General features: G+C 49.3%; 1 protein-coding gene across 1 annotated transcript in view; it reads left to right on the top strand.

Annotated features, from left to right (window-relative positions):
- The first annotated feature begins 3,344 nt into the window (after positions 1-3,344).
- ASAP1 (ArfGAP with SH3 domain, ankyrin repeat and PH domain 1) overlaps positions 3,345-14,339 on the top strand; it is a 273,681-nt gene continuing 262,686 nt past the window's right edge. The window contains exons 1-2 of the mRNA XM_007447987.1: positions 3,345-3,385; positions 7,015-7,141. Coding sequence (XP_007448049.1) covers positions 3,345-3,385; positions 7,015-7,141 — 168 coding nt within the window. The remainder of the gene's footprint in view (positions 3,386-7,014; positions 7,142-14,339) is intronic.

Here is a 14,339-nt window from a genome sequence, read left to right as displayed (position 1 = left end):
AATAGCAGTTCTCTGTTTATTAACTGTTGTGCTGTCCCTGAGCTCTCAACAGACGGGGTGGTCCCTCATGAGGCTCTTGGGGGAGATTTCAGGAGATGGTCCTTGTAAAATGCCAAGCCTGGGGCCCTAGCAATCTCTTGTCCCTCCCTTAGTTCTGCAGAGATGTAGGTGATACAGATAAGGATACAATTTAGTCTCCCTGTGCCCTCAAGGATTGACAGTCCGGGAATTCTGTAGTGCTGGAAACTCAGTAGGAAGATGGAGTTCTGAGCCAAGCCCCACCACTAACAGAGTTATTTGTCTCTGAGCAGGCGGGGATGGGGTGGGATGGGTGGGTTAATCATCTCTCCATGTGTAGGGAGTCTGAAGTCCCTCCCAGTGATGCAGTAACCTTCACACAAAGTAAGAGAGGCTACATTGCAAACATCCCTGTGAAGATTAATCCCAGCTGGAGGAATGGGGCAATAGGAGTGCTCTCCAGACCAGCCAAGGCTGCGTTTGAGTTGGGCTTGTAATGAGCTCCCCAGTAGGAAAAGAGATAACACATCGGCTCCAACAGAAAGTCATCCTAGAGCTGTGGACCCATTGTCCCGAGGCTGATCACATGGCTGTGAAATCGGACCAGTCAGTCTGGCTCCACCACTTGCCAAGGTGACCTCTAAGCTCCAGGTTTCCCCCAGGTATAAAATGGGGATAATACCAGCTCCCGCTCTATGCGGTTGCTGTGAGTGTGAAGTGAGGGCAGGCCTGCTGCGATGCAGAATCGTGCAGGGCATATAGTAAGCACAACAATTGTTAGTTGATATTATTTTCTTACAGGATAGAGCAGAAATATATTCCTGAGTTCTTTCAGTTGATATTTACACCAGGATTCTGAGTCTTCTGGGTCCCCAGCACTCTGCCTGACTTTTCTTCCTTATCTCCCTCAGAAGGAACAGTCAGGGAACAGAGAGTTAGTTTTTTGTCTCCAAACAAACCATATTCTCCTCTTTACTTAACTGAGAACACTCCAGTGGTTTTACTTGGAATATTTAAATAAAGTACATTGGAGACTAGAATAGGCTCTTTTTTTATTACATGAAATAGTATAAGCGTACTTGGGATGCACTCATATGAGGCACATGAGCGAAGCAGTCTGCAGTGTAGGTCGAACGTGGCAACGTGAGCCTGACAGTAAAACACGTGGAATCCAATGCATCCCTCCCTCCTCCTGCCCCCCGCAGTGCTTTCCTTTTTTCCCACACTTCGTTAAGATGATAGAAAACAAATTAATAAGGTATCAGGTGAAATAAGGAAATAACAGTACTTTCTTTGGTTGTCTGAGTTGGGAAAGACATCTAACGAAATAGCACTATGAGAGGTGTCATCGAGAGCCTGATTTTTGCAGTAGAAAAAGCCCTGGATTTCGTCTGCTGGGCTCTGGGACATTAACTTGCAGTGAGATCACCTTGTGTCTTGGTTTCCATTATTGTAATGCTCCCACGTCATGACTGTTACGTGGATGAATTCAGACACCGCCTATATAACAACCAGGGCAATGCCTGGCCCAGGATGGGAGCTCAGAAGGTACAGGGTTGGCCAGAATGTTCGATCGTAACATCTTATGGAAGAACCCGAACAAATTTTTTGGCCAACCCAATACTATCCTACACCTCAGCATCCTCGGGTTTCTCTCTGGTAAGTTTAGGATAATCATACTTACCTCATAAAGTTGTCATGAAGTTTAAAGAAGGATATGTGTGTCCATAATGCTATATTTAGCAAAGCATCAGGTATATTGCAGTTCTCAGTAAATTTTTTTTTGGGGGGGGAGGAATATCAGAATTTTTATCTCTAGATAAGCCTTTCAATATTCCCATAATACCTGAAAAGTATTGTCCACTTATGATGTCTCAGACCCTGTTAAGCACTTTATGGGCTTTAGCTCATAGACTCCTGAGAGCACTAAGAGATAGTTATTAACATTGCCCCCATTTTGCAGATGTGAAAACCGAGACTCAGAGACATGAATTACTTTAACAAGGTCTAATAGCTGCTATCTGGTAGAGATATGAGGCCAAGTCTTCCTCTTGAGAATCAGCCTATAACTCATGCTGTTATGAAACAAATGCCCTGTTCTGTCCTCTAGAAGTTGCCTTGATCAGAATATCCTTCTTTACAGGAACTGTGTTCCATGAAAATGAGGCTTTAATTTTATGGCCTCCATTCATTTCTGATCCTGATTAGTATTCATCCTATTTGATTCTAGATACTGTTTATTTACTTCCAAAATCCATCACTCATGGATCTGACCTCACAAGGGATACTTACAAGAATAAGAAAGGTCTCTAAAGACAGTTCCCAAATCTGAGATCCCAGACTTTGGGAATTACTGTGCAGTCTCCCCTTGCCCCTCTCCTTTCCTCCTCCAGGTGACTAATTTAGGGAGATATCTGAGTCTTGGAATGAAAAAAGATGAATTTATAGTCATACTTCACATGAAAAGGGAGTTCAAAGGGAACTAACATTGGCTGATTATTCAAACTGCTTTATCCATATCTTCTCACTTTATTTCATGTTACACAACGTGTAGTGTAGTAGTTTTATTCTTACACTAATTTTGCAGATGAGAAAACAAGGCTAATAAGTGACAAAGTAGAGATTCAAAGCCAGGTCCCAGTTAACACAAAGCGTATTCTCTTCCCACACCACCCGTTGTCCCTGTCCCATGAAGGCACTGGGAGCCTTGGAGGAATGCTGTAATTCCATCCCATCAGCTTGGGCTGCTGCCTAGCACCGTGGATCAGAGCACCGGTAGCTCCTCTTGGTTTCTCGTGCCCAGAGAGCACCTCACACCCCCTCCCCACTCTGCCACCCCCCGGTGCATTGTCAGCTATCTTGTAAAGGCACCTCCTCGGTCCTTAGGCAGATGGATGAGTGGAGCCTGCAACTGGGAACCTAACTCAGACAATGCCTGATGACTGTGAGGTCAGTAGTGCCATTGCTGACCAGGGAAATAAACCATCACTATTCTTACCGCCGCTTTTCAAGAAGAAAAGTATTCTGTAAGGACCATTCTCAACCTTGGTCAGCAGTGCTCAGAGTAAACAGGCATGATGAGTCCAAGGGTGCCGAAGGGTGTCTGATGGAGATGATGATGACAACAAAGAGGAAGCGTGCTTTAGCCAGAGCCGGGTGCACACAAGTACGCGTACACGTGTGTACGAGTATGTGTGTGTATTTTTCCTGGCTCCGGAAGGGGTGCTGTGTATTTCTGAGCAGCTCTGCACAAAGGAATCCAGCATTTAAGTTTTGCCCACATCAGATTCTGTTCGCAAAAGATAGCCAGGAATGGTTTTCGGGGCATGGTTTCAAATTTAAAAAGGATTATGGCCGGGCTTCCCTGGTGGCACAGTGGTTGAGAGTCCGCCTGCCAATGCAGGGGACACGGGTTCGTGCCCCGGTCCGGGAAGATCCCACATGCCGTGGAGCGGCTGGGCCCGTGAGCCATGGCCGCTGAGCCTGCGCGTCCGGAGCCTGTGCTCCGCAACACGAGAGGCCACAACAGTGAGAGGCCCGCGTACTGCTAAAAAAATAAAAAATAAAATAAATAAATAAATAAAAAGGATTATGGCCCATGAACCCTAGAAATGGTGGGTGGAGGTGTGAACCTTTGAAATTCTAATTGCAGCCCAGTCTAAGGAGGTATATATTTAGCCGGGCACAATATCTCATTGTTCACATACTCCTTTCTTGGCCGGAGGAGGAGCAGATACATAACATAATCTTCAAATGAAACTGAAACAACAGTTGGTGGCAGCAGTTTGGACTCTGGTGAGTTCCGTCAAGAAAGAAATCCCCGCTGTTGACCATCGCAGTTAGCTTAGCTTGTCCTAACAATCTTTATTCCTTGCGTCTGTAGAGCTGAGGGGATGCACGGACTCAGCCCCAGCTGGGAGGGATCTGTGTGGTCATTTTGACACACCCACCCCTTTATTTTACAAGTGATGGCACCAAGGCCCAAGGTGACAGCATCAGTTATTAGGAGCGAAAGCTCTGGAATCCAGGCCTCCTGGAATTGAGGCAATTATTCACCGACTCTAGGCTTTTCGTAATGGCTCATATTTATTGAGTGTTTACTCTAAGCCATACCTATGGGATGGAAGCAGCTACCAGCCCAGCGGAGGTGACAGGCATTCGATGACAACTTGGAATAGAGGGAAGAGTAGAAATAATGCAAAATCAAAGTCTAAATTGATTTCCAGCCTAGAGGAAGGCCTTCCTGGAATGGATGGAAGTCTAAGTGCTGGGTGTTGGGCTCTCAACTGCTGCATGGGGTAGCATGCGGTTACTGAGGCTCAGAGAGCTTAATTAGCCCAAGCTAGTAGCGGCCATATTAGCTCCAGTCACAGAACCTTCTAGATGAAGGATGACCCAGTTAGTATATGGAAAAAGAGGTAGGATTTTCTTCTGGTGGCTCATATGCCAGTCTGTCAACAACAGCACATGAGCAAGTGACCTCCAGGTGAAGGTCTTTTCTTTTTTTTTTAAATATTTACTTATTATTTTTGGCTGCGTCGGGTCTTAGTTGCGGCGCGCGGGCTCTTTGCTGTGGTGCGCGGGCTTCTCTCTGGTGTGGCACCTGGGCTCAGTAATTGCCGAGCGCAGGCTTAGTTGCCTATGTGGTCCTTTCCCCGACCAGGGATCGAACCCGTGTCCCCTGCATTGGCAGGCGGATTCTTAACCCCTGGACCAGCAGGGAAGCCCCCGGGTGCAGGTCTTAAATGGCCTGCAATGGCCATTTGGCTGTCTCCCCAGAACCTCAGCCTTGGTGTGTCCCAAACCAAACTTTTAAAGTGTGAATGAGGAGAAGGAGGGTGCCTGTTTGCTTCTTTACTTATTTTTTAGAATGCCTCTCAGCACTCATGTCTCAACACCTCACTTTGGCAGGGAAGAGTCTTTATTGGTGTGTGCTGCCTTACCAAGGCCTTCCTTTCATTAGCTGAAAGGCTTGCCTTCCTAACAGAAATGAACAGTTCCCTGAAGGGACAGTGCAGGTTCAGGACAGCCAGCACAGCTAGACAAAACAGCTGGAGCTCTCACAGTGGCTTTCCTGTGCACAGAGCACTTTCTCACCCGTTGTCATTTAACAGCCTCATGGGGTTGGTGCCCTCATCTCTCCCCTTCTTGGGAGGCAACTGAAGGCCAAGATCGCAGAGCCAACAGCACGAGGCAGCCCCTCATTCTCTTTTCTGCTCAAGATGTCACCTTGTCAGAGAGGCCTTCTCTGAACATTCCTTATACCATAGCACCTGCATCACTTTGTTACTCTATATGTGCTCCACTTTATACTACATAAGTATTGCTTGTCTGTTTCCCTACTAGAAGGTAAGGTCAGGAGAGCAGCTCATTGTCATTGCGGAATCTCCAGGGCACATAGTAGGGCCTTAGTAAATAGTTATTGACGGTGAGCGAGGAGATGTGTTTTCATTCGACAATCCCTCCCAGGCCCAATGATAAGACAGGTCCACAAGGTCCCTCCCTGCCTTGAGGCACCCCGTTGTAGTTTGCAGAAGGTTGTCAGACAACAAGACAACACACATGATGGCAGGAACTCAATCCCAGGGGAGGCCCAGGGGCCAGCCTTCTGCCCGGGGGCGGGGAGGGGGGGGAGCATTTGGGAGCTGAGTTTACCAGGCGGCTCCCACTGGCTCCAATTACAGGAGCCAATCCTGAGGCGCTTCCTAAGGGTCTAGCTTTTTTTTTTTCAAAACCAATTTCATCCGCAATCAATGGTGAGAAATTAAATGGATTCTTTGGATTAAGTAGATTGAGCAAAATAGCCATCTGCCAGGGCCGAGGAATGAGCAATTTGTTGGTAATTTTTCCGCTGAAATTTGGCATCTGCTTGGCGTTGTACACCATTTGCACCTCGGGAAATACCTTTTACACCCCTGACCCTCGTCTGGCCTTCAGGTTTAAAAAAAAAAAAAGGAAAATGAAAGATTAGAAAATTATAAAAAAGAAAGAACCCTTCATGTGTCTTCACTTAGCATTTTAGCGACTTAAGCAAACTGCACAAAACTAGCCTTCCAAAGGCGGTGAGCGCCCTGAAAGGGAGTGAGGGCCGGAGCCGGCGAGCGGACAGCTGCAAGCCCGGGCGCCGGGCCGGCTCCTCGCTTCGGCCGCGGTGGCCGCCCCGTGCCCCTGTCGCCGGGCCCGCGGCTCTCGCAGCAGGAGGCGGCTCTCCGGGCCTCGCTTCCTGCACCCACACGGGGCTAAAAAAGAACGCGCACAACTTTTTTTGGTCCCCCTTCTTGCGAAACGCTCGCGTAACGAGCTCGCCGGAGTAACCGCTCCGGGGGCTGCCAGTTGGACGCGGGCTTCCGCCGCCCCGCGCGGCCCCCGCCCGGGAGCGGGCGTCGGAACGGGTCCCGGGCGTCGGCGCGGGGGCGCCGGCCGGGGGCGGGGCCGGGGCCGGCGGGGCGGGGCGGGGCGGGGCGGGGGCCGCGGCGGGTGGGGGGGCCCGGTGGCGCGTGCGCAGAGCACTTCCTTGTTTGTCCCCGTGACTGTAGCGGGAGCGCCGCCCGCCTCCCGCCAGCCCGCCAGCGGGAGTGTGTGCTCAGTCAGTCGGTGTCCGCGCCGCCGCCTGTCAGATCGTGTGAGAAGGCAGCGCCTGCCGCCCCGACCTGCCCAGCCCGGGCCCCCGCGCAGAGCCGCGCAGCGCCGCGTCCCCTCCCCCGCCGCCGCCGGCATGAGCAGAGGGAGGCGGGTCCCCGAGAGTCCCCTGCCTCGCGCGCAGCTCAGAGTTTGAAGGGCCCCGCGCCGAGCGCCGCCGCCGCGGCCGCCGCCGCCTGCTTCGGCCGCCAGCCCTTTCTCCTGCCGCTGCCGCCGGGATCTCGAGCCTTTCCAGGCCGGGCGGCGGGTGGCGGGCTGCGCGCGGGGCGTTCATGAGCCGCCGGCCGGCCCGCGGCCCCGGGAGCCTGCGCCGTGACTCACCCTTCGCCCCCGCTTGTGTCTCGCCCTCCCCGGCAGGATGCCGGACCAGATCTCCGTCTCCGAGTTTATCGCCGAGACCACCGAGGACTACAACTCGCCCACCACGTCCAGCTTCACCACGCGGCTGCACAACTGCAGGAACACCGTGACGCTGCTGGAGGAGGTAGGTCGGGGCCGGTGCCCTCCGTGCATCCCCCCCCGCCCCCGCTCCCCCGCCCCGGCGCCCGGCCCCCAGCCAGGGACCCCGGCCCGCCCGCTGGGATGCCTCGCTGCCTCCCCTCGCGGCCGCCGCCTCGCAGTTGGATTGTTTCGATTTCCGAGCCGGGGAGGATAGGGATGTTGGGGCCTGGGGAGCCACACCCCCTCCGGGACCCCCTCCGCCCACCGCGCCCCCAGGTGATCGGGGGACTTCGGATGTGCAGCCCCCGCCCCATTTTCCCCGGAGCTGGAGGTAGGGAGAGAACTGAGCGGGCTCTGGACAGCCCGAGGCAGAAGAAGAGGCAAGTCCTCTCCCTCTCTTGCTCCCTTCCTGGGTGCCAAGCAGGCTTCTAGGCGCTTTCCACATCCTTGTGACCCTCTCGTAACCCGCGAAGTAGGTGGTGTCAGGCCACAGAGGGCAGAGGGAGGCGAATCCCTGTGACCAAGGTCACTAGTAGGGGACTGGGCGATGGTCAGTGAATGCAGCTCTCCAAGGCCCGGCTTGGCCAGGCAGGCTTCGCTGCATAGGCGAGGGCCGGTGGAAAAATCCCAAAGGAATGAGAGGGGGCTCAGGCCGGGACTGCCTCCACCCCAGGATTCCTCCCTTCTAGTCCTAAAGCCCTGGGTGGAAAGAGATATCTGTGCAGACTGGTCCTCACCCTCCTCCCCTGGCTGGATGGTTTGGTAGGGTTTGAGGCTGCTGCGCCAGCAGGATCTGCCCACAGGGACTCCTAAGCTGTGAATGCAGACCCGAGGCTGATGCTGCCTGGAGGAGCTGGCTAGACAGGAAGAGAGGCCTGAGACTGCAGAAAGAACAGCTCCTCTTATCTGGGTCCTCAGGGGAAAGGTTGTGGGTGCCCAGGGCAGAGCCAAGGGTGTAGCAGTTTCCTTTAAAATTTTAAGTGAATTAGTGATCAGGCAGAGTGGGTAGGTAAGGAGGAACCCACAAGCCCAGGAGCTGCAGAAGCCTCCGAACCTCCATAAAAATAGGCATTTGTCCTGGAACTCTGCCCCATCTGTGAGTGCCGTAAAGCACCACTACCCTCCAAAGAAGACAGACCTATTTCAACTGAAAAAGACAGCATTGGGGGAAGTTAGGAAGGCAGATCGTTTTCCCTGCCTAAATTATTATTCCTGGAACTCTGCCCCATCTGTGAGTGCCGTAAAGCACCACTACCCTCCAAAGAAGCCAGACCTATTTCAACTGAAAAAGACAGCATTGGGGGAAGTTAGGAAGGCAGATCGTTTTCCCTGCCTAAATTATTATCGTGTGGTTGGTTTACTTGAGGTTTGGGAAGCTCTTTCTGATTTAAGCTCACCATGGCTCCCCCTCTGTAACATTAAGAAGCTTGGGCTTCTGTGGGCAAACTGCTCTTGATGCAGGCTTTGATACTCGCTCTGGGTCAGGTTATAAGCAGAACTGGTTTTCAGAAGCCCAGGGGCCCTAAATTTTAGGAGGGGACACGTTCCTGCTAGTGCTGCGTCCTGTTTTGCTGGCCTGATGCTGCGTATTAGTCTGAATGTTTTATGCCAGTTGAGGTTGCTTCAGGAGTCTCTGAAGTTAATGTTGGGTTATTGAACTGAATTTTGAAATTCAGCTGGAGAAATAACATCTAACTAGGTTTGTTGGAAAGCCAGAGGTAAATGGCTCTCTTCTTTGTTTTGGTTTTGTTTTTGTCAACTGCCTGTCTGTTGCACCAGCCTGATGTTTGGTGTCTGGGATTAAACGGACTTGCCAGGCATTCAACCCTATTACAAGTCTGTCCTTCACTTGATTGTGATAAATTGAAACATGCTGATATGGGAGCATTATCATCCTTCTCCTGTGCTAGTTGTATATGCTTCTAAGGGCTGTGACATCGGTTAGACTGAGCGGTTATTTTCCTTCCAGAGAAGTTCTTCAGTGCCTGCTAATCGAGCTGTCAGTTATTTTAACTTTCCCTTTCTGCACATTCAGATAGTGTCACTGTACTCTGTTTGTGTGGGGTGTGATAAGGGTAAGTATATAGTTTGTGATGCTGTTTGTAGGGGTATGTACCCACATTTTGCGGCCACACCAGAGGATAGGGTTAATGTTTTAAAATTACATGCAGCTGCTCTTGATCTTCGTTTGAGGTTACTAAATTTAACAGCAAATACAGCAGATAACATTTTTTTTTTTGGCGAGGAATCTTGTTTTGCAAGGTTAGATAGAAAAACAGACTGGTGATAATACAAACGTGGTCACCTATGAACTTGAGAAGGACTTGGAACCAGGCTGGAAGTTCAAAAGTGTCATGTTGGAGTACGTTGATATGTTCTCAAAAATATCACAATGAATGTTTCATAGAGAGTGGCACAGTAATTTTGTAACTGTTTTTCTGAACTCAAGTGCGGTCCTGGTCAAGAAGTCATTGTCTCCAGTCTGCATCTTTTAACTGTTGAATTGTATTCCATGATGTTGGACTCGTGAGTGGTTGCCTTTAGCATGAATGTGAAATATGCCCTTTAGTTTCTTAATTGATAATCACCACAGTTGAATTTTTAATCCCCCCCCACCCACCCAAGCTTACATATGTGGAAGAGGTACATTAGTATAAATGTCTTGAGTGGATCACAATTCAGTTCTTAAAAATTATGGGGCTTAGGACTTCCCTGGTGGCTCAGTGGTTAAGAATCCACCTGCCAGTGCAGGGGACACAGGTTCGAGCCCTGGTCCAGGAAGATATCACATGCCGCGGAGCAACTAAGCCCGTGTGCCACAAGTACTGAGCCTGAGCTCTAGAGTTCACGAGCCACAACTACTGAGCCTCAACTACTGAAGCCTGCGCACCTAGAGCTCGTTGCTTCGCAAGAAAACCCACTGCAATGAGAAGCCCGCACACCGCAACAAAGAGTAGACCCTGCTCGCTGCAACCAGAGAAAAGCCCGCATGCAGCAATGAAGACCCAACGCAGCCAAAAAATAAATAAATTAATCAAAAAAAATTATGGGGCTTAAGGTTGTTATCCTCAGAATATAAGGAAAAGTTTTGGGCCAGACCACGAAATCTTGTTGGCCTAGGCTTCATGAGTGAGCTATATGGAAACTTTAAGAGCGCTGTTTGTGTTATCTTGTGGTTATTCTTAGGAATAGAACTGTTGGGTACTTTTTTGGTGATGTGGAAACTCAGGAATAGGAATTAATTTGGGCAGCTTAGAATTTTTTTTTAAATCTCTTTCTAGTTCTACTAATTGTCTTCCTATTTATTTATGAACTTTTTTGCTCTTTGGATTCCTAAGTCTCACCTAAAAGATTGCATTAGATCTCCTAGCTTGGAACCCCAAATTAGCCCACACTCTCCCTCTTGTTGCGTCCTGTCGGCAAAGAGCTCTGTGCTTTGCAGATGTTGGCGCCTTTATTTTCATCTCTCTGTGATGTGCCCTCGAGCTGGGTCAGAAATATGTGGGCTTCACCTTTGGGGGCAGAGGGTCCCACATGACTCTGGAAGTCATGGCGTGGCGGGCACACAATGAGTGGCTGCTTTTGAGAGGCAAGAGCGGATGGGCTGCCAAGGTTTCATGCTGGTGTGTGAGTGTTTTCCAAGCAAAAAGCCAGTGTTTTGCTTATTCAGCAACCAGAGCACACTGATGTGTGCCATTTGACTTGTGACCATTTGGAAATTATGAGTAAATGACTAGGAGAAGGCAGAGCTTTCCCAAGAAGGTAGCAAGCAGGCACATTCCAGGACCACTGTCCGGAGAGAGAGTAGGATAGACTCTCCATTTAAAGGCTTAGATCGGTCCATACTTAGTGCTTGGTGACGGGGAGAGTCCAGTATGATACATGAAGGTCGGCTTGGTTATTTAGTATTGGCCCAGCACTTTTATCTTTGGTGACGGTGGAGGAGGCATGTTCTGCCCATTTATTGAGCAGCTGCTCTGTACCAGGCGCATTGAAGACACACGGCACGCGTGATCACACTTAACCCTCATACAGGCTTTATGAAGGAGGGACAGTTGTTACCTCCATTTTACAGAGAAGAAAACTGAGATGAAGTTATTTGTCTCCAAGATCAAATGGCTAGAAAGTAAATGAGTTAGGAAATCCTAAACAGTTAAGACAAAAAGTAGACGTTCTAAATGTCTACAAAGACATATTCCAGGGGTTTTGTAGGGAACGTAGGAGGCTTCACTTTTTAAAAAAAAAAAATAAATTTATATATTAGGCTGTGTTGGGTCTTGGTTGCTGCGCACGGGCTTTCTCTCGTTGTGGCTCGCGGGCTCTAGAGCGCAGGCTCAGTAGTTGTGGCATGGGCTTATAGCTGCTCCGCGGCATGTGGGATCTTCCCGGACCAGGGCTTGAACCCGTGTCCCCTGCATTGGCAGGCGGATTCTTAACCACTGCGCCACCAGGGAAGCCCCAAGGAGGCTTCACTTTTATTGTCCCTTCTCGTTTTGGTCTCATGAAACAGAGGTACCTAAGTTCCTAGGTGGCTTGGTTTTTCTTCATGTTCACGTTCCAGGGAGTTCTTCAAGGTAATACTTAAATGCATGAATTTTTCTCCCCTGTGCTTTCACAGATTTGCGTGTGGTTTTTCAGATTCAAATGTGGGAACTTATTTGGCATTACCCAGGAACAGCATTCACTCAGCATATTTTGGGGGAGCGCTTGCTGTGTACAGCCTATTGGAGGTATGGGGGGCGGTGCTACCTGGATTAGGTTATGGAGAATCTGATGGTCTTGGAGAGAGAGCTCAGTTGGGCCATCACTCTTAACAAGGTAGAAAGGGGCAGCTCGTAGGTGCGGGAAAATAACATAGGGCATTATCCTGTGACACAAGCTAAATCACTCGTCCAGTCAATATACAAATTGTCCATACACATGGCCTGAAGTGTTCTGGACCCTGGGCATGCTAAGATGAACAGCCTTGCCCTCAACAGTCTAAAAGTTTTGTTAAGGGGGTTTTCAGTCAAGTGTGGGTCTTGCATCAGAGGCTGGCTTGCGTTAGCATGGGCAGATGAGGTGTTCAGTCCTTTCTGAAGGCATAGAAATGTTTGACTAAATGAAGAAATGAATGAAAGTGTGGAATGGAGGTTCCTTATCAAGGCCTGTTCCAGAATAACAGTAGTTACCAGCTGTGAGTGCTCTTACTGTGTGCCAGCCCCGTACACTATTATTTCATGCTGACGTCTACCCTACTATTATCATTGACCTCATCTTATGATAGTTAAGTCTTTTGCCCAACATCACACAAACGGTAAGTAGTGGATTTGGGAATTAATCCCATATCTATAGTGTTTCCATGCATGCCAGTCAGACTTCATCTGTATGTGTTTCCTCCCACCCCATGTAAGTTTTCATTTTTATCCATGTTCTTTGGGGCATCTTCTTCCATGCTGATGACTAGAGGTCATCAATCTTAGATAAATGCTTTTAAGTCCTCAAGTGTTGTTCTGGGGAATCTCACATGTAGGGCCTGTATGGCCAGGGCTTGGAGTCTGACCTTGTTCATCAGCCCCCAGTGTTCTAGAGTGCAATTGCATTGCTTCTCTTAAATTTTAAAAGCTGGCAAACTTAATAGGAGGCGCTCCTTTATATAGTGGCTGCTAAACTTGGTTGTAGTCTTGAAATAAAACAAGTCTCAGGAAGGGTTTAGATAAAATCAGAGTTCGTCCTTTGCATTGCTTAAGGTTAAGAATATGTGCTTACTTTGTCCCTGAACTCTTGAAGATAAGACAACAAAAGGTGAACAGGTCTTCCCCAATGCCACTGTCCCATGCAAAATTCTGGGCTCTGTGGCTCAACCCTCAGTCCCGAGGTGCTTAGGGTGAGTTTTCTCTGGACATAACCAGCAAAGGCCAGTGAGTGAAGGATACATTTGCCTGTAGAAGCAAGGGGGGAAGGACACTTCCTTTATGTACCAGAACTCATCCTCTTTCTAAAATGAGGCTCAAACCCGTTAGCCGGCTAGTCCAAGCTAATGCTGTTTGCCTTTTATATACATCTTTAGGGTTTAAAAACCATTGTCCATTTCTACCATCTAATAAAATCCCTGTCTGATAGCATTCTTATCATTCTTTTACATATGAATAAACCAAGGTTCAGAGAGGTAAAATGTGTTCCCCAAGGTCACACAGTAGTGAATGCTCTGAATGCAGGATCTCTGGATCTGAAAGCCTTTCTGTTTCATCTCTAGTTCACTCTCTTGTGCTTCCTGTCTGCTAGGTTTTTGTTTGTTTGTTTGTTTGCTTTTTGTCTTGCAGATGTCTACTGATTATTTTTCTTATCTCCACTTGATATCTAGTGCCAGAGACTGAGAGAGAGACGAAGATAGTTTGGGGTAGAGAAGATGAAGGGAAAGTTGTTTTTCTCTCTTCTTAAGAGACCTCTCGTTGGACCTCTCTTGAAATCTCTGTCTTTTGTAGTCAGAGACAGCGCTGCCAGCGGTCCTCCCTGGGCTCGGCAGAAGTGGAAAAGGCCCTGTGGCTTCCAGCTCCACCCTGGCATACTTGCTCTGGGACTGTTGACTAACCTGTCTTTGCCTGTGAGCTGCCTGCAGCCCTGGCTGAACGATGGCGACTCTGGGTTGGCGTGCTGCAGGGCTCTCCGGCTGGCTGCCTTCGGGCTTCCTGCCCATCACAGCCCTGCCTTTGGGCTGGGTGCTGGGAACTCTGGACATCAGAGCTGAAGGGGCCTCGGAGAAAATCTAGTCTGGTGCTTGCCAGCCTAGGAGCCTGGTCCCTGAGGGGCCCATGGGAGTTGCCATGTGGGTCCAGCAGCCACTGGCAGTAGCCCAGGAAAATTAATAGACACCTCTCATAGTGTGGTTCAGCATATTTCTCAGGGCTGTTGTCTTGGATTTTGGCTGAAATACATCCGCTTGGTGGTGGAGCACTGATTATCTCCTGCTGGTCAGATACTTACTTGGATTGCCAGTTATAGATTCCTAACATTGGGAAGCAAAATGTTCTCTCATTCTTGTTTCTGGTTTTGCCAGAAGAAGCTTCGAGTTTTGTATTCCGGTGGGAGAAAAGCTCATGAAGGAAAAGGACCCGCACACATCTAGTTTAGTATTGTTGCTTTCAGAGGTGGAAACGGAGACCTAAAGATGGGAAGGAAATTAGGCAGGGATTTGAATTCCAGTCTCCTGACTCCTAGCCCAGGCTTTTTGCACTCTGCTCTCCCAAAGGGCTGGAGGCTGG

This window comes from Lipotes vexillifer, unplaced genomic scaffold (genome assembly GCF_000442215.2).
Source record: "Lipotes vexillifer unplaced genomic scaffold, Lipotes_vexillifer_v1.1 scaffold796, whole genome shotgun sequence".
Taxonomy (NCBI): Eukaryota; Metazoa; Chordata; class Mammalia; order Artiodactyla; family Lipotidae; genus Lipotes; species Lipotes vexillifer.
This window is presented reverse-complemented; position numbering and strand designations above follow the sequence as displayed.